Source organism: Ziziphus jujuba, chromosome 12 (assembly GCF_031755915.1).
Source record: "Ziziphus jujuba cultivar Dongzao chromosome 12, ASM3175591v1".
NCBI classification, from domain to species: domain Eukaryota; kingdom Viridiplantae; phylum Streptophyta; class Magnoliopsida; order Rosales; family Rhamnaceae; genus Ziziphus; species Ziziphus jujuba.
In genome coordinates this window covers 21624929-21651916 of record NC_083390.1, presented here as the reverse complement: position 1 = coordinate 21651916, position 26988 = coordinate 21624929, and the positions used below count along the sequence as shown (strand labels likewise).

Sequence of the window (26988 nt, the reverse complement as noted above, 5' to 3'; positions counted from 1 at the left end):
TTTTTTTTTTTTTTTTTTTTCCTTCTTGTGAGCCAAGCACTCCCCCCAAACAAAAAAAAAAAAAAAAAAAAAAAGAAGAAAAAAAGTAGAAAATCATAGCATATACCATGGAGATTTTTGAGAGTCAGACTACTTACTTTGACAACTTGAAGAGGTATTGGAGGAGAAGAAAATACAGAAAGCTAAGTGGTTCACGCACAATCAAAAGGAAGATGAAGTATGCAAGGCTTGGTGATGGTACTAGTCCTAGTCCTAGTCCTAGACGTTCTTGGAAAATCAGAACCTTTCCAAAGCTGAGACTGAGACTTGTTTCTCCATTGAAGCTTTTCGCAAAGTTCCATGAAGCTTATGTGGATATGATGATTGGTTTAGCAGGTAACGTTGCGAAATCGAGCCGGCTTGGAATATTTTCAGGGAAGAAAGTTGCTAGTGAGAAACATATTTCCATGGTTTCTTCTGGTGAAGAATTGGTCGATAGCAAATTGGTTTTGGAGATTTACAATAGATTAGCTGCTTCTCGTCAATTGGCTATAACTGCCGCTTAGTGATCCAACCCAAGTTGCAGAAATTAATTAAATTCGATCCAATCCTTTGACTGTTTTTAGTAACTGTGCCAAAGTTCATCTTCAATGATTTTTTTTTTCTTTTTTTTTTATTAAATTATTATTATTATTATTGTTATGAAAGTTTTGTGTGCTTAAGTTGGCTATTATTAACGGTGAAGGGCTAGGCTTTGTTTGTTGACCCAGAAGTTGGGATATGGTTTGTAAATTTTTTATGTATAAATCATCCTTTTCATAAAAGCGATTGATTATCTTTCATATTATATGCTCCTAATTATTTTATTTTTGGAATCCATATACATATATAAATGACAAGGGATCATCGACAAATTATGAGATTATAAACGACAAGATAAATCATTAGCATATATATATATATATATATATATGTGTCAGATTAATTTTTCAAAACCGGGTAAATCAATAATGAAGAACACATGTCAGTACCAGTTTCTTGGTTTAATTATTGGTCACTTTATAAAAACCATCAATATATAATTCTAATACCACGAGTTTAGTATTTGGTATTGTTGATGGGATTATAAATTCCAGTGCTAGCTTGCTCTAGGATAAAGATAACACGGGGTACAATATTATTTGGGTTAAACTACAAGGTCAATAAAAGTATATGTGAGCACTGACATTCTCTAAAGGCGACTAACTAGTATTTTGTTAATTTCAATCTAAAAATTTTCTCTCCTATCTTTTCTGACTAATATAAATGAGTCATTTGCCACTGTTTTGATATATATATATATATATATATATCTATATTTGTAATTTCGCTTAATAGGTATCATAAAGTATAGAAACTATTAAAAATTGTCAACATCATGCTGTCACTGTTGTCAAAGCCCACGAATTATTGCTTTAAGGTAAAGCAAAAAAAAAAAAAAAAAGGAATTATAGCTCCAAGGGAGTATGTGGCATTCTTTTTGCTTGCAAATATGCGATTATTGTAGTGGTTTTCACTTTTCAGGGACATAAGTGGAAGTCACAAAGATGTATATATATTTCTCTTATATTGAAAAAATCTGATGAATTTCATGATTTCGCAATTTCAAAAGCAATTTTGTGAATGATCCATGGAAGATTATTGAACATCACGGAAATGCTTAATTAATTTGACAGCTATTTTTAGAGTTATTATACAAAAGTGATAGTTTGAATAATCTGCACAGTGGCAATCAAGTCTTTAATCTAGAAAGATTGTCTCTTTCTATGTATACTTTCTGTTTTATTTTCAAAGGTTAATTTTATACTTAGAGTTGTTTTATGTACATAGAGTTTTGAAAACGAAAATTTGATCTCTTAAACAATTTTTTTTGCTACTAAAATATATATTGAAAAAAAGTAATTTCTTAATTTATGGTTAAATAAGTTTTTACTACATATTTATGTTTAGTATTGCAATAGAATAATACATAAGGAAAGATTATATCATATGCCATCATGATTATATAATGAGATAATTTTAGTCAGTCTGCTTATATGATATACTGATTTAAATTATCTAAACAACTTTGTTACTTTATATTACCCATGCGTTCTGGCAACCTATAAAACATATCAATCCTATGTTAGAAGAGTTCGGAATCCACGAAGAAAAGGAAAAGTGAAAACACAGAATATTCAAATTTGTACTGATTGTTATATTTTATTTTCATTTTGTTCTTCGCATTTTTTTTTCTCTCGTAAACAAACAATAGAAAATTCAAAGTTTCCAACAAATATTGTAATATAGCCTAAATTTCTTTTTATGTGACAATAAGTCAAAAAATAAAAAATTCATTCGTATAGAGACAAAATGATTCATCAATGATCGAAACATGCATTAATTACCTTGTAAATTGAAACACTAGCAAGGTTCAAATAGTTTAAATAAATAAATAGTTTATTTCTTTAATATGCTTTTTATGTTTGTGACAATAAGTCTGGAGTCGGGTTAAATTTCATACACTTCGAGACAAAATGAGGTACCGTCAGAATTTTCATACATAGAGAGACAAGATTAGAGAAGATGATATGGACGATGGAAGCCTGATCTAATTTTTGTTAATCATCAGGTCTATTTGAACTCAAAACCTCACATCTCACATCAATCAATTATTTCCTTGATATAAACCATGACTTTCTGAGGCTATTGAAAAAAAGAAAAAGGAAAAAAAGAAAAGAGAGGTAGGGACGTTAATTATAATTAATTTGGTTTTATGATAATTTTTTTGCTTATTTTTTAATTATTTACAATAATTTCTTTTCATTTGAATGTTTTTTGGCTTATAGCTTCTTAATAATAAATGTGATTGGTTTAACAACTAAGTCAATCTTAATTTTTTTTCTTAAATGGTTCATTAATTTTGTTAATTGATTTTACGAAAAAATTTCCTAAAATATTTCATATTCTGTATACATATGTATAGCTGATAGATAAAGTCAAAATCAAATAATGACTTAGACTTAGCACAATACTAGTAGTGAGGAAAAAGTATGAATTGGTACGAACAAAAATGATGCGTTATAAATAATAAACAAAAAATTATATATAATATTAAAGAATGAATCAAAAATGTTTTGTTTGAATACACAGAAAGATGATATCGAGGTCAAAATTAGAGCATTAGACCTTTAATGGATCGATTAAGTTAATAAATTTATATATTAGCATAAGAATACTCCAAATATTTAATTAGTAAATATTGTATTAAAAAAATAACCTTTACCTGGTCAGAAAGGAAAAACATTGGCAAAATATGAAACTTAACTCGTTTGTCTTCTCTATCCAGCAGCGCGTTCCTTCTATCAGCTTTCACAGGTTGTGTTAGACCAAGCCCATCATTCAAAAAATTTCATTTGCACCTTTTGTGTTCAACGTTCTATATAAACACCTCTTACTTTCTTCTCTTCCCACCGGTTAATTCTCTCAAAAGGTTATATAATCCTCTCTTTTAAGGCTTTGATCACTCTTATTTTCTCTCTTTTTCCTATAAACCAAACAACTATCATAAAGTTAATATATATATATATATATATACAGCAATGGAGATTGTTTCCCCTTCTTACTATGAAAACTTGAAGAGATATTGGAGGAGGAGAAGATACCAAAGGCTTAGTGGATCAAACAAAATCAAGAGGAAGCTGAAAGTAGAAAGACTTGGGGATAAAGAAACTCATTCTCGTCGTCGATGCTCTTGGAAGATTAGGGCGTTACCAAAGCTGAGGGTATTGAAACTTGTTTCGCCGGCCAAGCTTTTGGCTAAGTTCCATGATTCTTATGTTGACATGATGATAGGGTTAGCAGGAAATGTTGCAACATCAAACCGTGTTGGATTTGCACGAAAAAGAGTTGTTGCAAAAGACCAGCAGATTTCAGTGGTTTCTTGTGGTGAAGAAGTTGATAGTAGATTGGTTTTGGAGATTTACAAGAGGTTTGCTGCTTCTCGTAGTCAAGTTGCTTCATGTTGATGAAACTTAAGAAATAAAATTCAATTTGTGTGGTTGTTTTTGATAAATGTTCCATATATTTCATCTTCAATTTATAATTTTTTCCCCCCAAATTATATGTAAGTGTATCCCAAAGTTGGCTTGGGGTGTAATTGAATTGTAAAATTTTGTATGTAAATCATTTTCCAAGTTCATAGAAAAGCCATAGTTGCGATTAATTTTTTGTGACCCTATTAAATTTAATTATTCTTCTATAGAATTTATAGAAGGAATGCTTGGTCTAAAATGAAAAAAATATTTAAGGGAAAAGCTATGCCCCTGTTGACAGGCATTGTCAATTTCATATGAAGATAGTACTCAACCACTTTTGTATTCTATGGAGAACAAAATAATTAAACACTTGACCAGATAAATCCAGCCACATGTCATATAATTATTAAATGGTTTATAGTTCCATATGATAATTATGGTTTCGACAAAATGAAGTACGTACGGTACTTTGGATGGTCACCAGCCTAAGCAAGATTCCCATATTCAACCATGTAACATAAGCAAAAAGGAAAAACTTCTTCTTCTTCTTCTCAATTTTTATTTTTTCAAAAAAGCTTCTTATTTTTCTTTGCTCTTTTTAATGTTTATTTAAAGTTAAAAGAGAACTTATAGATACTGAAATTGAATAGTACAAAAAAAAATATATGTATATTCTAAAAAAGTGCAAAACTATTTTAAGTTAGAGGCATGACAATGTAGTATTGAACAAAGAGTCAAAAACGCTATTATTATTGAAATAGTCCAGTTTTGTATGATACAGTCCAATATATAAAAAGTGTGTTTTTGGCTGCTATTGTAGATAAAAATGCATATTTTTAAGCGAACGTTTTTTGTTTTTGGTTAATATATTTTTAAAAATAACTTAGAGCCACTACAGCATATTTAATGATAAATACTATTTGACATTGCTATTTTTAAAAATTTTCCGATAAAAAAATATCAAGCCAATGCCAAATTTTAATTTTAGCAATCCAATGGCAAAGGCTAAAAAAATAATAATGCCAAATTTTAAGTTTTATTTTATCAAATTATGATCATTCCTTTACATGAAAGTTTCAATCACATTTAATCATCATTTTTATTTATCACTTTTTCATTTTCCCAAGTTTTATTTAATACCATTTTTTTTTCCCCTATAATACCATCATTTTGTATTCACCTAATCTTTTTTCCATAAACTATTTTTCTATTATAACTTTCAAATAATTAAAAAAAAAAATTCTACTTTCTATCTATAAGGAATGGATCATCAATTACAAAAATTTCCATGTTGAAGCATTGTCTGAGTTTAGCAACATATTTTTTCGATTCTCAGATGGCATCAGAGTTACTGTGACCAAAAGTTCTTTTCTTTAATCTTTGATAATCTATTTGAATTTGTATTTGTGTTGAATTATTATTTGAATTGGATTAAATTGTTGTAAGTATTATTTGACACTGTAAGAGGCAAAATCTTCCCTCCTGTGAATAGGCTTACACAAATATGTATAACTGCTCAAGGATAGTGCAGTGGGATATTATGCTAGAATTATCTTAAATTCATTATTTACAATAAAAAGATGAAGACAAACAATTTAATAATGGCCGTGGGACCTATATATTTTATGCCCGTGGATCCAATGCCATAAAATGATAGCATGTCAAATTTGATCTTAAACTGGGCATCACAGAATTTAGCCAGTATTGAAGTTAATAAATGGAGAAAAAAAAAAAAAACTAGATTATAGCATGACATTAGAATATGTCATATCTTTAATCTTTAATGATAAATGTTATTTTGTTTTCGGTATTTTTAATATTTAATATTGAGATGAATTTCAAAATAATAAATATATCAATATTGATACCCATGCCAAATTTTATTATTGACCATTCAATGGTACATTTTACAAAATAATATTATTAAATAATAATAACATCCTTTTTTATTAATTAAAAAATAAAATTATAAAAATTTAAATATTAAATTTAAAAAACACAGAATGATTAACCCCCCCCCCCAACACAAAGAACAACACACACACAAACTTTATTATAATATGGTTCATTAAATTTGACATTAAAAAAACAATTTTAAATTTTATAATAATGCCGTCGAAAAGGTGAAATCCTACACCTCCAAATTTTGGCATTGCAGGATGATTTCATCCTCGTACATCTGGCTTCTTTTAAAGTACGACACTCGAGATCTTTCATCGTTCAAGCTCATCGTCATCATCATCCACATTATAGAATTTATATTTTAACCAAAAAAAAAAATTACTGAATATATATATATATATACATAATTATTGCCAAAAAAGAATTTATATAGAAAGAAATTATAAAAAAATTCACAAAAAAAAAACTATAGAAAAAAAAAGGTTTAATTAACCAGAAGAAAACAAAAACAAAAAACGAAAAAAGTGGAACGGCCACGTCAGTGTGACCATGGTGGGGTCAGAATAAGTAGTTCATATCCTTGTGATTACCTACCTCTAAAGGATGTGGGAGGCCAATTTGACCCAACAAATTAAACCCAATGCACATGTAGATCTATGCCAATGGAATCTTAACTCCTATAAAAATCCAAACTTCAATCATAGCAATTAGCAAACACTCAGGGCAAAATAGAGGGGAAAAATGAAAAATTGGCATTTGCAATTAACATTTCCTTTTCTAATTAAAAATTTGTATTGATTTGATTGACAACCACCCAAAACAAAAAGAAAGTTTCATTGAAGAACAAATATAAATTTTACATGTTTATGGCCTTTTATTTTAACGGAATTACTACTTGTTAGATAGATATTATAAGGTCAAACATAATAAGAGATATAACAATTGTTCTGTTTTTACATATGATTTGACGTTAAATTTTGCTAAAACGATAAAAAGAAGAATAATTTAATCAATTATGATATTACCAAGAAAAATAAGTATATATATATATATATATGTATGACTATGTGTATGAGAAAATATTATATATAGAGGATTATAGTGAAGCTTTCTCAAACTTAAAGGAGACTCATCACAAACTAGTGATTTGGTGTAGGCAAGTTTTAGGTAGTTGTGAACCATATGTCAATTTTAATGTAAACACAAATCTCATCTAAAAAGGATTTGTTATCAAATATGAACCAGAATGACCCCAACAATCGATTGTGAAATCAAACGTACACATAACTCAGTGACACTGAGAAACTCCTAAATATGTTCCTTTCGAACTATTTTTTCCGTTTCCAACATTAGAAATTCCATTTCTAATCCTTATTTTTAATGTTTATTTCTACATTAAAAGCAAAGTCCATTACTAAAATAGGATAAAATGTTTTTGTAAAACTTAGCCAACGCCATCCAATTTAAGAAGGAAAGAAAACCTAGCGAAACGGTTCCAAAAATAGAGCAGAAAACAAACAAAACAAAGCAGAATAGACAGCCTTGCCTCCACCTGGTGAAGATTGGCATGGACATCAAAAACATATGTGTCCTGCTTCGTCGTCATCACATATTTATGTTTAATATTGCAATAGAATGATATATTAGGCGAGATTATATCATATTCCATGATATGATTATATAATGAGATCATTTTAGTCAGTCTGCGCATATGATATACTGATTTAAATTATCTTAACAATTTTGTTACTTTACATTACCCAATGCATTCTGGCAGCCTATAAGACATATCAATCCTATGTTAGAAGAGATAGGAATCCATTGAGGAAAGGAAAAGTGAAAACAGATTCAAATTTGTACTGATTGTTATATTTTATTTTCATTTTGTTCTTCACATTGTTTTTTTCTCTCAATCAAACGATAGAAAATTCAAGGTTTCCAACATATTATAATATAGCCTAAATTTCTTTTTATACGACGATAAGTCTAAAAATAAGTCAAAATATTTCATTCGTATAAGGACAAAATGATTCATCAAAGATGGATACATGCATTAATTACCTTGTAAATTGAAACACTAGCAATGTGCAAATAGTTTAAATAAATAAATAGTTTATTACTTTAATATGCTGTTTATGTTATTGTGACAATAAGTCTAGAGTAGGGCCAAATTTCATACACTTCCAGACAAAATGAGGTACAGTCAAAATTTTCATACATAGACAGACAAGATTAGAGAAGACTACATGCACGATGGAAGCATGTTCTAATTTTTTGAACCCTCACATATAAATGAGTATACACATTACCACTATGTAAGTTGGAAAACATATTCTAATTAAACAATAATGTTTTTTTTTGGTGAACCTACTTAAACATTAATTAACTGCAAATTTATTTGAAAATATTCCTTACTTTGCAATTGCTAGTCGCCTATCTATTACTTGATATAAATCATGGCTTTTCGAGGCTAGTGGAAAAAAAAAAAGCAGGGACATAATTATACATAATTTGGCTTTATGATACTTCTTTACATAATTTTTTTATCATTTATAATAATTTTTTTCCATCTTAATGTTTTGAAATCATGAACTTCCAATAATAAACATAAATGGCTTAATAACTAAGCTAAAAAATAAATACAATATACTTCATATTAATTTTGTTAATTGATTTTACGAAAAAATTTTCTAAAATATACTTTATTTATAGCTGATAGATAAAGTCAAAATCAAATAATGACTTAGACTTAGCACAATACTAGCAGTGAGGAAAAAGTATGAATTGGTACGAACAAGGACGAGTTATAAACTATAAACAAAACATTAAATATAATATTATAAAAATAAAGCAAAAATGTTTTGTTTGAATGCAAAGAAAGATGATGTCGAGGTCAAATTTAGAGCCTTAGACCTTTCAATGGATCGATTTAATTAATAAATATATATATTAGCCTAAGAATACGTATTTAATTAGTCAATATTGTATTAAAAAAATAACTTTTACATGGTCAGAAAGAGAAAACATTGACCAAATATGAAAACTCGTTTGTCTTCTCTATCCAGCAGCTAGGGAAAACATTGACCAAATATGAAAACTCGTTTGTCTTCTCTATCCAGCAGCTAGTACCTTTTAGCTTTCACAGGGTGTGTCAGACCAAGCCCATCGTTCAAAAAAATTTTACTTGCACCATTTCTATTCAACCTTCTATATAAACTCCTCTTACTTTCTTCTCTTCCCACCAATTAATTCTCTCAAAAGTTTATATAATCCTCTCTTTTAAGGATTAAATCGCTCTTATTTTCTTTCTGTTTCCTATAAACCAAACACTATCAAAAAGTTTATATATATATATATATATATAGCAATGGATATTGTTTCCTCTTCTTACTATGAAAACTTGAAGAGGTATTGGAGGAGGAGAAGATACCAAAGGCTAAGTGGATCAAACAAAATCAAGAGGAAGCTGAAAGTAGAAAGACTTGGGGATAACGAAACTCATTCTCGTCGTCGATGCTCTTGGAAGATTAGGGCGTTACCAAAGCTGAGAGTATTGAAACTTGTTTCGCCGGCGAAGCTTTTGGCTAAGTTCCATGATTCTTATGTTGACATGATGATAGGGCTAGCAGGAAATGTTGCAACATCAAAGCGTGTTGGATTTGCAGGAAAAAGAGTTGTTGCAAAAGACCAACAGATTTCAGTGGTTTCTTGTGGTGAAGAAGTTGATAGTAGATTGGTTTTGGAGATTTACAAGAGGTTTGCTGCTTCTCGTAGTCAAGTTGCTTCTTGTTGATAAAATATTGAAGAAAAACAATATTCAATTTGTGTGACTGTTTTTGATAAAATATTTCATGTGTATTTCATCTTCAATTCTTTAATGTTTTGTGTTTTTTCCCAAATTATCTTGGTGTAACCCAAAGTTGGGGTGTAATTAAATTGTAAAATTTTGTATGTAAATCATCTTCCAAGTTCAAAGCCAAGCCATAATTGTGATTAATTTTTCGTGACCCTATTAAATTTTAATTATTCTTCTATGGAATTTATATATGTAAATCCTTGGTCTAAAATGAAAAAAAATATTCTAGTGTAAAGCTATGCTCCTGTTGACATGCATTGTCAATTTTATATACCGATAATTAATTCTCATTTTATGTTATATGTATTGGAATTGGAGATTCAATTTCTATGAACTTCTACATAAAGGCACAATAGTACTTAACGTTTTTGTATTTTATGGAAAACAAAATAAATAAACACTAAATCAGATAAATCCAGCTACATGTCATGTGGTTATTATATAGTTTATAGTCCATATTATAATTATGGTTTCATCCATGGCATTGATGTAACAGTCCAGTCCATCCACATGAGATATTGTCCTTTTTGGATCCAGCCCGCACAGTTTTGTCAAAACACGTCTCTGTGGTTAGGGATCCCACTTAGGGATCCCACCTCTTCACCTACCAGTCCCATTGGCACGGGCTTCCCAGGTCCATCGGAGATATTGTCCGCTTTGGAAGCTAGGTGGTGAGTCCAATCCTATCCCTCACGGTTTTACTTTCCTCATGGAAATGAGTCTCAAGGGAAAGGTATCCATACCCTCTTATAAGACATGCTTCGTTCTCCTTTTCGACCGATGTGGGATCTCACAATCCACCCCCATTGAAGCCCAGCATCCTCGCTGGCACACCGATCCGAGTCTAGCTCTGATACCAACTGAAATAGCTCAGTACATATAAATGAGATATTGTCCGCTTTGGGTCCAGTTCGCACGGTTTTATCAAAACGCATATCTGTGGTTAGGGGTCCTACCCCTTCACCTGCCAGTCCATTGGTTCGGACCTCCCAGGCCCAACTGAGATATTGTCTGCTTTGGAAGCTAGGTGGTGAGTCCAATCCTACCCTTCACGATTTTATTGCCCTCATGGGAACGCGTATCTGTGATTAAGAATCCCACCCCTTCACCTGTCAGTCTCACTGGTCCGGACCTCCCAAGCTCAATGGAGATATTGTCCGCTTTGGAAGCTAGGTGGTGAGCTCAATCCTACCCCTCACGGTTTTACTTCCCTCATGGGAACATGTTTTAAGAAAAATATATCAACACCCTTTTATAAAGCATGCTTCATTCTCCTTTCCGACCAACATGGAATCTCACAACTGAACTAAAAACTAAGTAGTTCATTCATGTGATTACCTACCTCCAAACTATGTGAGAGATCAATTTGACTCAACAAATTAAACCCAGTGCACATATATATCTATGTCAATTGAATCTTAAATCCTATAAAAATCCAAACTTCAATCATAGCAATTAGCAAACACTCAAGAAAAAAGAAAGAGAGAGAGAGAGAGAGAGAGAGAGAGAGAGAGAGAGAGAGAGAGAGAGAGAGAGAGAGAGAGAGAGAGAGAGAGAGAGAGAGAGAGAGAGAGATAGAACAATTAAAATCAAAACAAATATGAAATTTGATTGGTATTTGCAACGCTTTAACCCCTCCTTTGGAATGAACTTTTTCTTTTTCAATTAAAAGTTTTTATTGATTTGATTGACCACCCAAAACATAAGAGAATTTCACTCAAAAGCAAATATAAATTTTACATGATTATGGCCTTTATTTTAATCGAATTACTACTTTTTACCAGGTTAATATTATAAGGTCAAATGTATTAAGAGATATAACAATTGTAATATTATTTGACGTTAAATTATGCTAAATCAAGAAAAAGGAGAAAAAAATTTAATGAACCTTTGTTTGCTATATTATAATTGTATGACTGTATGATAGCCCCACAAAAATCATAACAACAATAATAATAATAATTGTATAATTATGATGTACTTAAAAAATGTAAAAACCAACAAATTTGAGTGGCGAAACTATGACCTTTTCTTTTCCATATTTATTTAGTACTTTCAGTGTTTCATGTCATTGATACTGGTCTCCAATACAGTTGGCTCAGTGATTCTTTTTTTATTTTTCTAAACCTCCAACACTTTCACAATTCCTTTGTTAATTACAGAGAAAAATTAAACTAGAAACCCTCCTGAATCAATCTCAGAACCATGGAAGATGATGAACCCTGCTGTCACCTTCTTCTTGATAACGAGACCATTATTTCCGATGATAGTCGATTGAATCAACTGGGTTACAAGCAAGAACTCAGTCGCAAGCTTTCGTACATATTCATTCCATCTCTTCGATTTCTTTATTTAATTCAATATTTTCTTCAATTTTCTTTGCATTTTGGGGCTGAAATTCTTCGTTGGGAGGCAGGGCGATATCGAACTTTTCGTTGACATTTTCGATTATATCAGTTCTGACGGGTTTGAATACAACGTACGGCACAGGGCTTACCTATGGAGGACCTGTAACAATGGTTTATGGGTGGCCAATTGTGGGCATATTCACACTGATCGTGGGTCTTTCAATGGCTGAGATTTGTTCTGCTTATCCAACTTCCGGTGGACTTTACTTCTGGAGTGCCAAGCTCTCGGGCGACGACTGGGGACCTTTCGCCTCCTGGATCACTGGCTGGTACGTCCCAAATACCTCAATTGGCACTCTGTTTTCTGATTTCTGATTTTTTTTTTTTTTTTTAAGCTGAATAAAGTTAATTGGATGGAAACTTTACACGTGGATTGTTTTGGTTTGTGTAAATATTAAAATATTTATTTTATAAAAAAAAAAAATAGTTATGTTGGAGAAATTCTTACCTGTCGTTGTTTATTGTTTAGTCTATCATATTAGGGATTGATCTTTGAAAAGTAGACAAGGACCAATATAAATTAAATAACGGTATATTAGCTCGCTTTTGGAGAAATGTTGTATGATGAAGGATTTAGCTTAGCTTTCTCAAACTTAAACGAGGGTCATCACAGACTAGTGATTTGGTGTAGGTAAGTTTTAGGTTTCAGCTTCTAACCACCGATTGTGATCCATATGTCAGTGGTAATGCTTTGTCTTGGGTTATAACACTACTAGTTTAAAGGAAGTTTTTGGAACATTCAGCAGCAGCCTCTTCCTTTAGCCCGAGTTTGGTTGGAAGGGAAAAAAGTAGCCATGGTTAAATTTAAATCAACTTAAAGGAGATCATACTAAACTGGTGATTTGGTGTAGGTAAGTCTTAGGTTTGAGTTTCTAACCACCAATTGTTAATCATATGTCATCGGTAATGCTTTGTTATAGATTATATAACTAAGCTTTAAGCAATTTTTTCACGCATTTAGCAAAAACCTCTTCCTTTGAGTGTTTGTTTAGTAGGAAGGAAAGAAAGTAGAAGGGATATGTAGAGTTAAACAAAATGATGAAGTAGATATCTATGTACATGTTCTTCGTCTTATTTGGTAAGTTTTTTTATTATAAAATTAAATTTTTAATCTTTATTTAATAGACAGGAAGGAAAGAAAATAAGGAGAATGAATATGATATAAAAGATAAAAAATATATATTAAAAAAAATGATTTAATATGGTATTGAAAGTGCTAAATATTATTGGAATTAGTTACAAATGATCACTTGGACTAGAAATTGAAAAGGGTTTAATGACAATTGCATTAACATTATTAGCCATAACCAACCTTTTTACTCTCAAATGTAGATGGATTTGGAGGGAGAGTGTATCCACTATCTTTACCTTTCTCATTTACATTCCAGGGATGGAATTTCTTTCCTTCCTCCTCTCTCTTTTCCCATTTCCTTGGTACTTTTCCTCTCTACGAAACAAATCCTACGAATATTTTGTGTGATTAGGCAGGAGAAGCTTTGAAGTCACTCCCTCATTTTCTACCCCTGTTCTCCTTTGTTCATTTCAAAATGATTCCAAAGTTCGTTGTGGGCCCAATATATGACCTTATCCTCATAGCCCAATTATGAAACCTTGGGCTTAGACAAGATATTCAATTTTGGATCTAGCTTGACCCAATTCTTTTCTATTGTATACAACAGTCTCCAATGTGGGCCCTGTTTAGGCAGTTTTTTGGGGCTAGGGAGGCACATTTGGTGGATTGGACCATTGGATTTGAATGTGTTACCAAATTTCTAAATAACATTTAATATCTTGGTTCTCTTTCCTTGTACTTTTTTTTTTTTTTTGGTGATATTTCTTTTTTGTTGTACTTTAGGTTCATCCTCTTATTTTTCCCAAATTTAATGTTGTTACTGGTTTTAAGATTACTTAACTTTTGGCAGTTATAGGAATGATTTGTTATGAGTAAAAAATTGAAATCTAATTTATCTGTTGGATTAAAAGAAGTAGTTGATTTTATTTTTCCCAAATTTAATGTTGTTACTGGTTTTAAGATTACTTAACTTTTGGCAGTTATAGGAATGATTTGTTATGAGTAAAAAATTGAAATCTAATTTATCTGTTGGATTAAAAGTAGTAGTTGATTTTATTAAAATTGGTGTTTTTGGTAAAAGATTTTATTAAAATTGGTTACCTTTGCCCCAAAAAAATATATATATGGTGTTTATATGTAAGTTTTAAAAATATAAAAATAGATTTGTAAAATTTACAAAAGAAAGAGGATAATAGTAATAGTATAGTTTTTCCTAATAAAAATGTCTTTATAGATTTTAAATTTTGCAAGTAGAATTATTATTATTTTTATTTTTTAATCTAGGAATATATTTATATTAAAGGTGGAAAGAATCATTATTAAGGAAACAATAATTTTTATCCAAAAAAAAATTGAGTATATCTGTTTTTTAATCTCAATTTCGTACCTCCCACAATATACATAAATAATTTTGCAAAATTATTAAAAAAAAAAATCCAAACAAGAAGTATTCAATCATCCACAAATTACTTTGAAACCCAAAAACTATTAATTCCTCTTGTAAAAGAAAAATTCCAAATCACTTGGCAATAACATTAAAGCCGATCAACAATGAAACAGTATGCATATGAAAAATAAGAAAAAATATATATATATTATTGGCTTTTCAATACTCTTTTGTTTCAACAAATAAGAATACTCAATTCATATTGGGCTGTCCCGACATCTAAGAAGAATACCAAAGGTGTGAGAAAGTCAAGAGTTGAAATGCATAGCAAAATTTGATTAATGACGTCATCTAAACAGTTAGATATTTCATGAGAAAAAAAATAAATTAAAAAAGAAGAAGAAGAAGAAGATATTTTTGTGTTCTTCATTTTACTACAACCAAATCTGCCAGCCACCCTATGACTTCTGAAGCTCTGCCAAGTGTGAACTGTGTTACTCACACATCGCACTTAATTGTCGTGCTCAAAGATCTAACTTCTTTCTCTTCTTATCAGCACGCAATCCAATAATAATATCAACGTGCGCAAATTTTTGAGAGCCTTGTTAATTCGTGTTTTTATAATTTTTTTTTTTTTGGGGGGGTAAACTTTTCGTGTTTCTGTACCCATCACAAAATATCACCTACTTTGATCTTTTATATATATATATATATATATATATTATTTGCTGGTTTTCTATATTTTTATGTATTAAAAAAGCAATCATGAAAGCTTTTAGAATATGTTGTTATTATTTTTATTATTCATATCTTTTTGTTTTATGATACGGGAATGAAATAAATATTGACGTGGAAAAGTATGTTAGACCAAAATAAGCAAGTTGATTATCAGAATCAAAGATTCTTATACAGTACTGAGTATCTAATACCATATTTTATTTATTTATTTATTTTTTGAAACTGGGAACAAAGTATCTATTCTATTGGTTGATTTAATTACATTTAGAAAAGATTGTCAAAATAATAAGCAAAATTATAAATTCTATAAAACTCCAATCTCGTCAGAGAAAGAAAATGTCAAAACTGCCAACCAATAGATGCAATAACAGAATATAAAAAACTACGAGAGCGAAGTGGGCAACTCCAATAGACCACATTACTTATGTATCAGATATTTCCGCTTGGCTAAGCTGTATTTCTATTATTTCTTTAAACTATTCTTTCCTTGTTGACTCATAGCCTCCATGAGATCCCATTAAGAGAAAGTTTTGTTTATTTGTACTTTTTTTCTCTTTTATTTTAATCGGAGTTGACATTTGGAATTTATGAGATTGCTAATGGGAATGGGAAAGATTGCTGGGTTGCCGCTTTCAGACAACCTACTTGATTAGTTTCCAAGAACTGAGGGAAAGAAGAAGCAGAAGAAGAAGAAGAAGAAGATATTGATTTCTCTCCTTCTTCATATTGGTTGGAAGATTGGCAAATACCAAACTCTTAACTTTCTCTGTAATTATTATTCTTATTATTTTTTTCTGTTTGCTGGATGAAGATGGTGTCTAGTGGTGAAAAACTGGTACTCCCATCTCATCTGCCCCAAAATGGAAACGGTTCTTTGGACTCAGGCCATGCCCGTCTTCATGAGCTTGGTTACAAGCAGGAGCTCAAACGTGATATGTCGTAATTTCCTAAATACCCATTTTGTTTTTGTTTTAAGATCCCAATTCATTGAACTTAGATAGAAAACTTGTAAGTACTAAGTTCAGTTTGATATGGTTTTTTGCTTTGAGGTTATTTTGGTTCACTGGGATCTTGATGGGAATTGCAGGGTCATTTCGAATTTTGCCATTTCGTTTTCAATCATATCAGTGCTTACTGGTGTAACCACCCTTTATAACAATGGTCTAAGATTTGGTGGTCCGGTTTCTATTGTTTATGGGTGGTTTATAGCTGGTTCTTTCACCATGATAGTTGGGTTATCCATGGCTGAGATTTGCTCATCTTACCCAACTTCTGGTGGTCTCTACTATTGGAGTGCCAAACTTGCCGGCCCAAAATGGGCACCTTTTGCTTCATGGTTGACTGGCTGGTAATAATTCTGTTTTGCTATTTTATTGCCGACTGAATTTTCGTTTCGTCTTAACCATTAGCTCATTAGAAAGTCAGTATATGACTCTTCAAGTGCTGAATAGTTACGGGTTAAGTGTAGGTCGTGTGCACTTTGCTTCCATCATATCTAGGGCCTTATAAGAGTTAGTTTAGGGGATGAATGATCAAGGTCGATCTAGGGCCTTGTGTAGTTAAGTAATAAGGATAAATGGAATGGCAAATAAAGTTTGGAAATGTTGACTTAAGGTCTGACTTGATATATAATTACATTATTCATGTCCATGTGGTACATAATGAAATGTTTTGTCATAGAATATGTGCGATTAACTTGTAAACGTGAGTAGATGAATTTTATTGGATATTGAAATGGAAAATGGGGACGCAATAGGTAGTCTCTGACATTCCCAGTTAGCGAACTTTTTACGTTAGCCTTCTCCATTGATCTGTTTGGAAAGAACAAAACTTTGTTTACATGCCATCTTAATCTGGAATCCGTTTGTCTGTGAAACTTTTACTGTCGGTCAGCTTTTTCCTTATGAATGTCGAATTTTTCTTCCAGTATGGCATCCTCTGATATGCAGTAAATGATTTTTATTGCTTGCAGGTTCAACATTGTTGGTCAGGTACATAATAGAAGTTCTGGAATTTGAAGTTCTACAATTATCTAGTGTGTGAAGGAGCTTTTCTTTTGTATCTGTCTGTTAAAAGCTCTAAGAACTTTGGATACGTTTTTATTTGCAGTGGGCAGTCACAACAAGTATAGATTTCTCACTTGCGCAGCTGATTGAAGTAATCATTCTCCTTAGCACAGGTGGAAAAAATGGCGGTGGATATGAGGCCTCTAAGTATACAATTATTGGTTTCCATGGGGGAATTTTGCTTTTACATGCTATCATTAACAGTCTTCCTATCTCATTGTTATCTTTCTTTGGACAGTTGGCTGCTGCATGGAATATTGTTGGTATGAATAACTTTACCAGTTCTTTTCTCTTTCCTAAATTTTCATTGTTTAATACTTAAGTCTATCTGCTTCTTGGATCTCAAATGAGTCTTGACATATTTTAGGTGTTTTCGTACTCATGATTCTAATTCCTTTGGTTGCAACTGAGAGAGCTAGTGCCAAGTTTGTTTTTACTCACTTCAACACTGATAATGGGGAAGGTATCAGCAGCACAGTTTACATTTTCGTTTTGGGGCTTTTAATGAGTCAGTATACCCTAACTGGGTATGATGCATCTGCTCACATGGTAAGTTCTTGTCAAATAAATTACTGCTTTGAGAAGCTGTAAGAAAATGCGGAAATTTTCACATATAACATATAAATGTTGAGATACTGTTAGCTTGACCCAATAACATGCTATTTCTCAAGAAGATGCACAATGACATTTATTAACTTACACACAGTGTGGAAGTAAAAAACACACTACCTGATTTTTCATTTTTAATTTGTGTATCCAAGCTTGAAGTAATATTGATTTTTTCAGTTCATTGAAGTCAGCTGGTCTATTTCAAACCATATCCCAGGGCCACACAGCAACTTACAAAATTATTTACTGTTTGCATTCTAACTACTTTTCTCAATTTGAATTAGTGACCTGGCCAGTATATGATTTTCTGGAACTGAAACTTGTTCTTTTTCTGAGTTGGGCTTGGTAACTTCTGTTCTGTCTTTTTCTGATAATGACTTTAATAGCTAGTCGGATGACTGAAACTTAAGCTTCCTCTTTCCTTTAAAATTTGTTTTCCAGACAGAGGAAACCAAAAACGCTGATCAAAATGGCCCAAGAGGAATAATTAGTGCCATTGGGATATCTATTATTGTTGGATTCGGTTACATACTTGGTATCACCTTTGCTGTTACCAACATCCCATTCCTTCTGGATGAAAATAATGATGCTGGTGGCTATGCCATTGCTGAAATATTTTATCTAGCATTCAAGAATAGATATGGCAGTGGAGTTGGGGGAATTATATGCTTAGGAATAGTTGGTGTTGCCATATTTTTCTGTGGTATGAGTTCAGTTACTAGCAACTCCAGGTAAAAATATGTCTTTTCTAGTTTTCTCATCTAACAGGAATCACTGGGGGATGTTTATTCTCTTAGCTACTTATCGTGATTTTCATTCCCAGGATGGCTTATGCATTCTCTAGAGATGGTGCCATGCCATTTTCATCGCTTTGGCATAAAGTGAACAAGCAGGAAGTTCCCATTAATGCAGTTTGGCTGTCTGCTTTCATATCATTTTGCATGGCACTGACGGTAATGAAATCATTCATTTATTTTCTTTAAGTTTTGTTCTGCATTACTATGGTCATCTACCACTGTAATTATGCAAAATATCTATATCCTGAAAACTCAGTGCAATTCTTTAAATATGACCCGAGCTTGGTGAATAACTGTTGGAATGCACCTGGATAAGGCACCACTTCCAAGTCATGTTAACTTTGTTAAAAAAGAAAAACTCATTCACCAAGACTCTAATCTCTACCTTGAATAAAACTTCTCTGTTTTTCTCCTTCAAGTACTAATCATATACCTGTTGCTTTCAACCTTTTGCAGTCTCTTGGAAGCATAGTGGCATTTAATGCAATGGTGTCTATAGCTACAATTGGACTGTACATTGCTTATGCCTTACCCATCTTCTTCAGAGTGACTTTGGCACGCAAGTCATTTGTCCCAGGACCCTTCAACTTGGGCCGCTATGGAATCCTTGTTGGTTGGGTTGCAGTTATTTGGGTCGCAACAATCTCAGTTCTCTTCTCACTGCCAGTTGCCTACCCAATTACCATTGAGACACTCAATTATACTCCTGTTGCAGTTGGTGGTTTGTTCATTCTTACTGTTTCTTCTTGGATCTTGAGAGCTCGGCACTGGTTTAGAGGTCCTATTACCAACATTGATGCATAAAATTCTGTATACATTAAAAAATTTCATTCCTAAAAACAGCAGTAAAATATGGGGGAAAAAAAAAATTTCCATTTGTCTTCAATCTCGAGAGTTCAGCTGGTTTAGAGGTTCTATGATCAGCATTAATACATGAAGTTATGTATGTATACAATATTTTCATTGTTAGAAGCATTAATATAATATATAATTTTATTTTTTCTTGTTTTCCTTTTATGGCATTTAAAATTTTTATAAGTAGCCAATTACTTATTCTGTATATCTTGATATATGGTAATCCACTGGCGTGGTGTTGGAGTCATTGCATGTGGTACCGGTGGCCATCATTTTTTTATTTTTTTATTTTTTTATTCTGTTGAGTTTAAGATTTAAATCTTAATTGAATACTAGAGCTGATACTGGTGGCCTCTTTCATCTTCTGAGTTGGATTTTAGTGGAATCTGTAAAAGTCCCGTATGACAGGATCACTTTCCCATCTAGAGTTTTAAATTTTGCCAAGAAAAGATTATTAAAAATGTAGGCTCAGCCTAAGTATATACCTTTCTCAAATTTTCTTTCTACCTGTAATGGTTTTTGGATGCATCTTTCTCTCAAACATCTCGACAGATTCATATTCATTCATTTAACAGGGAAATTGCCACCTCTATTGTCAAAATTTCTGTACGGAAAACTATTAATTGATCATGAAAGCAATTGAATGTCAGCAAAGGCCAGGGTTGTAGGTTTTCTTTATTTTCATGTAAATATATTCATTCATTTATTCAAGTCCCTAGATCATAAAATTTTTGTGTTCAGCATTAGCTGTTGTTCACTGGCTAAGATCATGAAGTAGTTCCTCTCACATTTCTTAAGTTAGCAGTTAAGCACACTATAACGAACTTATTGTTGTTAATTCTGTACCTGCTTGGCCTTCTAATATTAGAGCCTTTTTGCACCCTTTCGTGTTAGAACATTTAAAGCTCATTATAAAGCCATTTATTATTGCTCATCATGGAAACAAATGGTTTGTCATTTTACAACTTAGCAAGTTAATATGAAGTGGTTTATGTGTTTTGGTTTATAAGGCGAGATTTTATCAAAACTTTTGAATTTGAAATAAACTTTACCATTATAAAGAGGAAGATAAGAGGACAAATCATGCATGAAAGATTCTCAGTTCTCAGTTTGCCCTTTTCCCTGAAGGGGAAAATTTCATCGCTTACAGAGGATATGTGTGAACTGTCATCCTACCCAAAATCTCCACCCAATAGAGTACAAAAATGACAGGATATAATGATTAATCTGTATCATGAACAAATAAGTGATGCTTGGTAATAGATAGATCTTGACTGCAGATGTCAGAATTAAAGCTGTAATTTTGATAGGCATTCAGAATTTTCAATACAGGAAAGCTTGATAAACATAGCTTATGAGTTCAACAATTAGAAAATATAAGAAGTCTATTGAAGAATGACAATCAAAACAGCAGAGTTTAACTTCTGTACAGTAAAGTTTGGCATATAAGCTCTCCACTTATACTTCAAGCGGATCAAACTGCATAGAATCATATAAAATGGGTCTCCATGTTTTGCCCTTTTTCAGTCTTGCTTGATACATTCACATCATGAGCTGCCTGCAAAAACCAGAAACAGCTCTTTGATATAGTACACCACCTTTCCTTTAAAGCAGCAAACAATATATGTCGCAAATCACATTATATTGTAAAAAGAAAGCTTCGGACAGACCTTCTGATGTAAAATATTTTGAGAATGCGCACTTGTTAAATTACTGTGGATCTTTGCTTTTACCATGTAAAGTTTGCTCTAGCCATTTACAGTAGTGATCTATATCACCAATATCTGGTGCACTGTCAAGACAATTGTACTCCAGATCATCTTCAAGAAATTTCAAGAGATTAGCGTAATCCAGAAGAGATTGATTCTGGTTCGAACCACTTGCAGCAACCTGTTCTGGTGTAGGATCCACATTTTGGCTCCCACCAAAGAAGTCATTTGGAGATTTTTCTATGTTGGTTGCATTGCCTAAAGTCATCTGTGCTGGCTGTGATTGCAGCACGTCAGTTCTACCCATAGCTCCTGCTGACAACTGGTTTTGATTTTGTGAATTAAAGGGAGCAGCCAAATCTGGAGCAAATTCTTGAGCATGATTCACATAAGGAGGTACATTTAGAAGTTGAGACATATCCGCTGATATGCAGGGAGAAGCAGCCTCAGGGATCACATAACTCAAATTTGGTAAGTTTGTTTCTGATACTTGACTGACACTCCCTTGAATTTGATAAGGCTGGATTTCCTTCATATTTTCGTTCACGAAATTATTACTGTTAAAGCTGCTGGTTTTCCTAATCTGGTTTGACCTTTGAAGCATTGAATGATTTTCTATATGCACCTCATTGGAGTTATTATTGGTAGGATATAAATTTAAAGTGCGAGAGATGTCCATTTGTCCTGAATTCAGGTTTGATGTTCTGTGATTGTTGATAACACTGGATAAACTTGGTCCAGGTTGAGCCAAAGATTTTGGGGCGGTGAATTGTGTACTACCTCGACCACCAAAACTCAAACTTCGCTGTCCAAGTGGGCTTGCCAGAGCACTTGGCCTCTCAAGTAATGATGGAAATTCAGCTTTACTATAGGAACTGGTTGATTTACTTACAGGAAGAAAATCGGTTGTGCTTGTCTCATTAATTTTCTGTACTTGAGATTTGTATTTCTGAAAGTAAGGAAATAAAATGTTTAGAGAACTTGCACAAAAAAATTAGAAAGAATAAAATCTATATTATATATAAACTGCCAAAATTATAACAAAAGTGAAAAAAGAAAACAAATGTAACATAAAAAGAAAAGAAAACAGAATAAGCAAGATAACCTTCTTTTACAATATATACAAATAAACTAATTTGCATTAGCAGTGTTATCAAACTGTTTAACTTTTTTATTTCAGCTTTTGACCTTCTCTTAACATTTCTGTAAAAATACTATAATGTCACATATGAAATCCATTGTACTGAAGTGTCGAAGGCATTTCAAAAGAAAATGAATCAGCAATATGGTACCTCAAAGAGTTATGAATATAGAGTAACGCATGAATCTGTTCTAAACTTATGCAAGCTAAAAAAAATATAGATGTGTCTGTGCCTGTGCCTGTGCCTGTGTGTGTGCACACGTGCATGTCATGTGCATGCATGAGTTTGTGTGGTTTTATTTGCATGTTCTGACGTCTAAACTAAGAGTTTATAGTAGTTTTTCGTATAAATTATAAATAAGAAATGCCTGAAGCTGACTTTTAAACTTTCTGGTGCAAGGTATAAAGAAGGCTCTTAGCAGCAAATTAGGATGTTTCGGATTTTGGATTATTGGTTAAAGGAAATCAAGCTTCAAGTGCTACATGGTATGTATACGTGTTATATACATCTTAATACTTGAAATAAATTCATCATTATAGACCAATCTACTGTGACAATCTCTTAACTGTGTAATCACAATAGTGTAACTAGATGGTTTTTTCTTATTCCTGCCGGCAACTTGTGTCGTTGATTTTATTGAAGACTCCCAAGGTAAGTAGCCTCTACATTTATCATAGATCATAAAATTAAATGTTTAGTTTCTGAACTAATTTAGTTAATTTCTTAATGATTCTATGTCTATCTATATAAAACTCTTATGTTCTCTATTTAATAGCTTTATGGTTAGATAATCTATGAAGAATGAAATTGAGCTACAAGTATCAGCTATAGTAACGTGCTTCCTGAACCAGCAAATGTGCTAGGGTTTATAAATTTTGTTTTCCAAGACAGAATTTTAGCTGTCTTCTAGATTTACCTAACAGAAAGGAAATGGCAGGGCAAAGGGGTATGTGGTTACTATGCATAGTAGTACTTGGATTCTAGCAAATACGTTTCCCATGACTTTCTGAATTGAAAAGTTCATCGCACACAGGAAAAATAGTGACAAAAATATGATAAATATGGCAGCATCAAGAACATTGTTGATAGATCATGTACCAAAAATGAAAACAGTTTTGATCAGATAAAAATAGTCCATACCAGATGACATTTGTATAGATTTATAAAAACAGATCCTCGAAATGCTAGGATGATTAATGCGATAAAATTGGCTTTACCGTGATTAACCAACCATGAAACCTTAGAATGGATAAATAATGCATACAAGACTTGACCTAGAGACAACTTTAAAAATAAAAAATAAAAAAAAGTTAAGTTCATTAAAATATTGATGTGACCATATGGAAATGAACCTGCAGATGGCTAGCAACCTGGCGTAGCGTTATGTTCGGAGAATTCATCAGCTCTAGAATTGGTTTTGGCCGGGCTTCTGGATCAAATGACAGAGAAGAAACTGCTGGCATTAGCAATATATTAGGGTGAAGCATAAAATTCCTAAACAAGTAGCTTACATAAAGGGAAAATATTAAACGACATATATTATTGGATTCTTTCTGAGGTAAGATAATTACTTTTGTCGCCTAGTGCACTAACAGCCGCTGTGAACTTGAGATGTAACTCTGGGCTCCAAACGACACGTGATCGTTTCTCATTGGAGCTACTACTATCATCCTTCCTTTCCCCTTCTTCCTCATTAGTTTTTAGGCTTTGGGAGCTTTTCTGTTCAGAGTTTACTTTAGTTCTCTTCCCTTGTTGCTGTTGTTCTTCATCATCTATTTGTCTCCTTGTTTTCAATCCTTCTTGTTTCTTTTGCTCTGTGGTTATTGACCCTTTAGTGCAACTGTTCTGCACAACTTTGACATGATTTTCATTAACTAGGCTAACTTGATGCCCTTCGAATTGCTTCTTCTTACCATTTGGATCAGTTACCATATATCTATTTTGAATGCCATCCAAATTACATACAGTGGCCGAACCAGATACACCTCCAACTTCCTTACCACCTTCATAATTGGGAGGCCTAGTTGCATGATTAACTTCTTTGATTATTATACCTTGACAGCGAGGCCTACCAGACACTCCACCTGGCTCCTTGATCATATTACCTTTCTCGGGAGCCCTAGACACGTTGTCGGTTTCTTTTATCTTAATACCTCGAGAGTCATTTCCATGATTCATCTTGTTTTCAATATTTGCCTCACAGACTTCTTTCATTGGCTTTCTTATCTTCCGGTACATATGTTGCCACACGAATTTCAGATCCTCCAAACATATTGGTTTCTGTAGGAAATAGCATGCTCCTTGAGCCAGGGCTTTCCCGGCCAGGTTTCCATTTCTTTCAGAAGACATCACTTCTTCGTAATCAAGTTACGAAAAAACACATGAATATACATATACATACATCAGAAAAACTTCATTTCAATAATTAAACCAAGTAAATAAATTAAAATCGAAGCAGCTTACGTATGACAGGGATGTCTTTCTTAAGCAATAGATGCAGGAAAGCAAGGTTGTCAATATCTGGCAAGTTCATGTTAGCTATCACAAGTTTATATTGCTCCTTTTGTTCCCGTAAGATGGACAAAGCAACAGATGCTAGTTCGGTCGTTGTAACTGAAAGAAAAATACATAGTCTAGTCACCAGTTTAACAAAGTTGTGGAGGACAGTCATAAATATAATTTTCTTAGAGACCGTCTTACGCGAAAAAGAATAGATGAGAAAAACCAGTATTTCCATGCTTGACATAAAGTATACAGGTTTTTCCAATTAAGAACAAACAAAACATAAATGAATAGATAAAATATACCATACAGGATTTACTTTCTATTAGATTGATGTCTGTTTAAACTACTACCATGGCTCTGTGCTGAAAGTTTCCATAGATTGACTCTTATGTTGCATCATCTTTAAAATTTATTGCCCTAAGATCTGTGATATGTTTTATGCTTGATATAGATTATCCTTTTGTTTTATGCAGTTTCAATACTAAAACAAACTATATTTCTCAGTAAAGTGTGGATACATAAGATTATTTAAACACAAACACAAAAATAAGAAGAATATTAATATCAATGAAACTTATGACAGGAAAATTAAAACGAAGAATTGACATCTAGAACATCAAGCAAAGACTTTCATGGCAGCATATATGTTTTACTATAACATCATAAAAAAAATTTCACAGATGAACAAAAACCCATCATTACAAGGCTTAAATAATAAGAAAATCTGGTTATGATTCACTACTACTATGATCCTAAGAAATCTCTTTATCAAGAAGCAACTTAAATCAATAACATTTTTCTGTCTTCTTACTGATCTTATGTTTATAACTATCTTTTCTAGATTTCTGAGGATACGGTGTCAATCTTCATGACTAAAAGAGAATTTAATAATCTCATCCAAATTCGATAAATAATATATATATAATGTAAGACAAAAGAATTCTATATATCATCTATATGTTAAAATAAAATAAAAAAACATGAACTTAAATAATATATATGGATATATAAACATCAATATGGTAGGTAGCAGACAAAAAATCTAAGAAACAGACCTGGTCACTAATTATAACCATTGAAAGCATCAAAAGCATGAAAAAGGGTAAAAGAAATTAAAAGCAACAAGGAAAGGAGACTTTTTTTTTTTTTTTTTTTAAGTTTTGTTATTAATTTAATTTTATCTAAATTACCCTTGAAAGAGTATTGTTCAAGCATTGATGCCAAATACATGAGAGAAACTGTATCATTATCCACCACCAGGATATGAAGGCCATTCGCAGCTTTTGGGACAATTTTAGTGACAGAAAAATTCATTCCATTTCCATCCATTTTCAAACACATCTCATGAAGAAAACATCAAGAAGAACAACAAACGGAGACAGATAAAAAGAGAGCTTGAAACCCAATTGAAGAAGATGAAGATGGTGATGAAGCAGAGAAAGGAAGATAGAAACAAAGAAAAATACAAAAAGTGAAAGAGGTGGTGAGCTTTGGTTCATGAAACGGGGCTTAAATGGAGTGAGAAACGGAGGCAGAGTGAGGTTGATGAAGAACACTTTGCATCACCAGCCGCATGAACTTCGGGGGTGCTTTTTTATATATATAAAATAATAAAATAACAGAATTGGCCAATCTATGTGGGGCACACTATCTGACCAATGATTAGACACCACGTGTACAATTTCCAATGGTCGTAGTTCAACGGGGTCAACCAGCTATTACCCCTCTGAGAAAGCCCACAGTTTTGACTACAAAGCCAAAACCAATCGAACCTGACGGTTATTTGTACAGTGAATACAGTTAAACAGAAATAAATAAATAAATCCCTATCCTCAATTTCGCCACGTGGTTTTTACACTTTTTAAATTTTTTTTAAGTTATATTAGCGGTATTTCATTTTTAAATGTT

The 26988-nt window shown here is 32.3% G+C and overlaps 5 protein-coding genes across 6 annotated transcripts; 4 read left to right on the top strand and 1 right to left on the bottom strand.

The window, feature by feature from the left end:
* Positions 1 to 15: 15 nt before the first annotated feature.
* LOC107413320 (uncharacterized) lies at positions 16 to 826 on the top strand. The gene has a single exon (XM_016021232.3). It carries the CDS (start codon positions 108 to 110, stop codon positions 543 to 545), a length of 438 nt encoding a protein of 145 aa, XP_015876718.1. The 5' UTR covers positions 16 to 107; the 3' UTR covers positions 546 to 826.
* A 2720-nt stretch (positions 827 to 3546) lies between these two features.
* On the top strand, positions 3547 to 4025 carry LOC107413318 (uncharacterized). The gene has a single exon (XM_016021230.3). It carries the CDS (start codon positions 3600 to 3602, stop codon positions 4023 to 4025), a length of 426 nt encoding a protein of 141 aa, XP_015876716.3. The 5' UTR covers positions 3547 to 3599.
* Positions 4026 to 9208: 5183 nt separating this feature from the next.
* On the top strand, positions 9209 to 9872 carry LOC107413319 (uncharacterized). Its single transcript, XM_016021231.3, has one exon. It carries the CDS (start codon positions 9304 to 9306, stop codon positions 9727 to 9729), a length of 426 nt encoding a protein of 141 aa, XP_015876717.3. The 5' UTR covers positions 9209 to 9303; the 3' UTR covers positions 9730 to 9872.
* A 2048-nt stretch (positions 9873 to 11920) lies between these two features.
* Positions 11921 to 19868, top strand: LOC107413350 (amino-acid permease BAT1 homolog). Of its 2 annotated transcripts, none has more exons than XM_025071677.3 (8): positions 11921 to 12110; positions 12209 to 12469; positions 17370 to 17388; positions 17507 to 17726; positions 17831 to 18012; positions 18514 to 18803; positions 18896 to 19025; positions 19326 to 19868. In XM_025071677.3, exons 1-8 carry the CDS (start codon positions 11998 to 12000, stop codon positions 19671 to 19673), a joined length of 1563 nt encoding a protein of 520 aa, XP_024927445.2. In that variant the 5' UTR covers positions 11921 to 11997; the 3' UTR covers positions 19674 to 19868. The 2 variants fall into 2 exon arrangements, with proteins under 2 accessions (XP_024927445.2, XP_024927444.1); XM_025071676.3 differs by lacking the exons at positions 11921 to 12110; positions 12209 to 12469 and adding exons at positions 15738 to 16336; positions 16485 to 16745.
* Positions 19729 to 26421, bottom strand: LOC107413327 (two-component response regulator ARR11). The gene is made up of 6 exons (XM_060813428.1): positions 26271 to 26421; positions 25039 to 25188; positions 24147 to 24926; positions 23928 to 24031; positions 21395 to 22382; positions 19729 to 21282 (listed from the first exon to the last, which is right to left on the bottom strand). The coding sequence occupies exons 1-5, from the start codon at positions 26419 to 26421 to the stop codon at positions 21435 to 21437; spliced, it is 2133 nt and encodes a 710-aa protein (XP_060669411.1). The 3' UTR covers positions 19729 to 21282; positions 21395 to 21434.
* Between the last annotated feature and the right edge of the window lie 567 nt (positions 26422 to 26988).

Coding starts and splice junctions, on each gene's coding strand:
- LOC107413320 (XM_016021232.3), top strand. CDS start 108: ATGGAGATTTTTGAGAGTCAGACTACTTACTTTGACAACTTGAAGAGG.
- LOC107413318 (XM_016021230.3), top strand. CDS start 3,600: ATGGAGATTGTTTCCCCTTCTTACTATGAAAACTTGAAGAGATATTGG.
- LOC107413319 (XM_016021231.3), top strand. CDS start 9,304: ATGGATATTGTTTCCTCTTCTTACTATGAAAACTTGAAGAGGTATTGG.
- LOC107413350 (XM_025071676.3), top strand. CDS start 16,203: ATGAAGATGGTGTCTAGTGGTGAAAAACTGGTACTCCCATCTCATCTG. Junction 18,013..18,513: donor ATGATGCATCTGCTCACATG/GTAAGTTCTTGT, acceptor TTTGTTTTCCAG/ACAGAGGAAACCAAAAACGC. Junction 18,804..18,895: donor TCAGTTACTAGCAACTCCAG/GTAAAAATATGT, acceptor TTTCATTCCCAG/GATGGCTTATGCATTCTCTA.
- LOC107413327 (XM_060813428.1), bottom strand. CDS start 26,421: ATGTGTTTGAAAATGGATGGAAATGGAATGAATTTTTCTGTCACTAAA. Junction 25,189..26,270: donor TGAACAATACTCTTTCAAGG/GTAATTTAGATA, acceptor TTTTTCTTTCAG/TTACAACGACCGAACTAGCA. Junction 24,927..25,038: donor GAAAGACATCCCTGTCATAC/GTAAGCTGCTTC, acceptor ATTACGAAGAAG/TGATGTCTTCTGAAAGAAAT.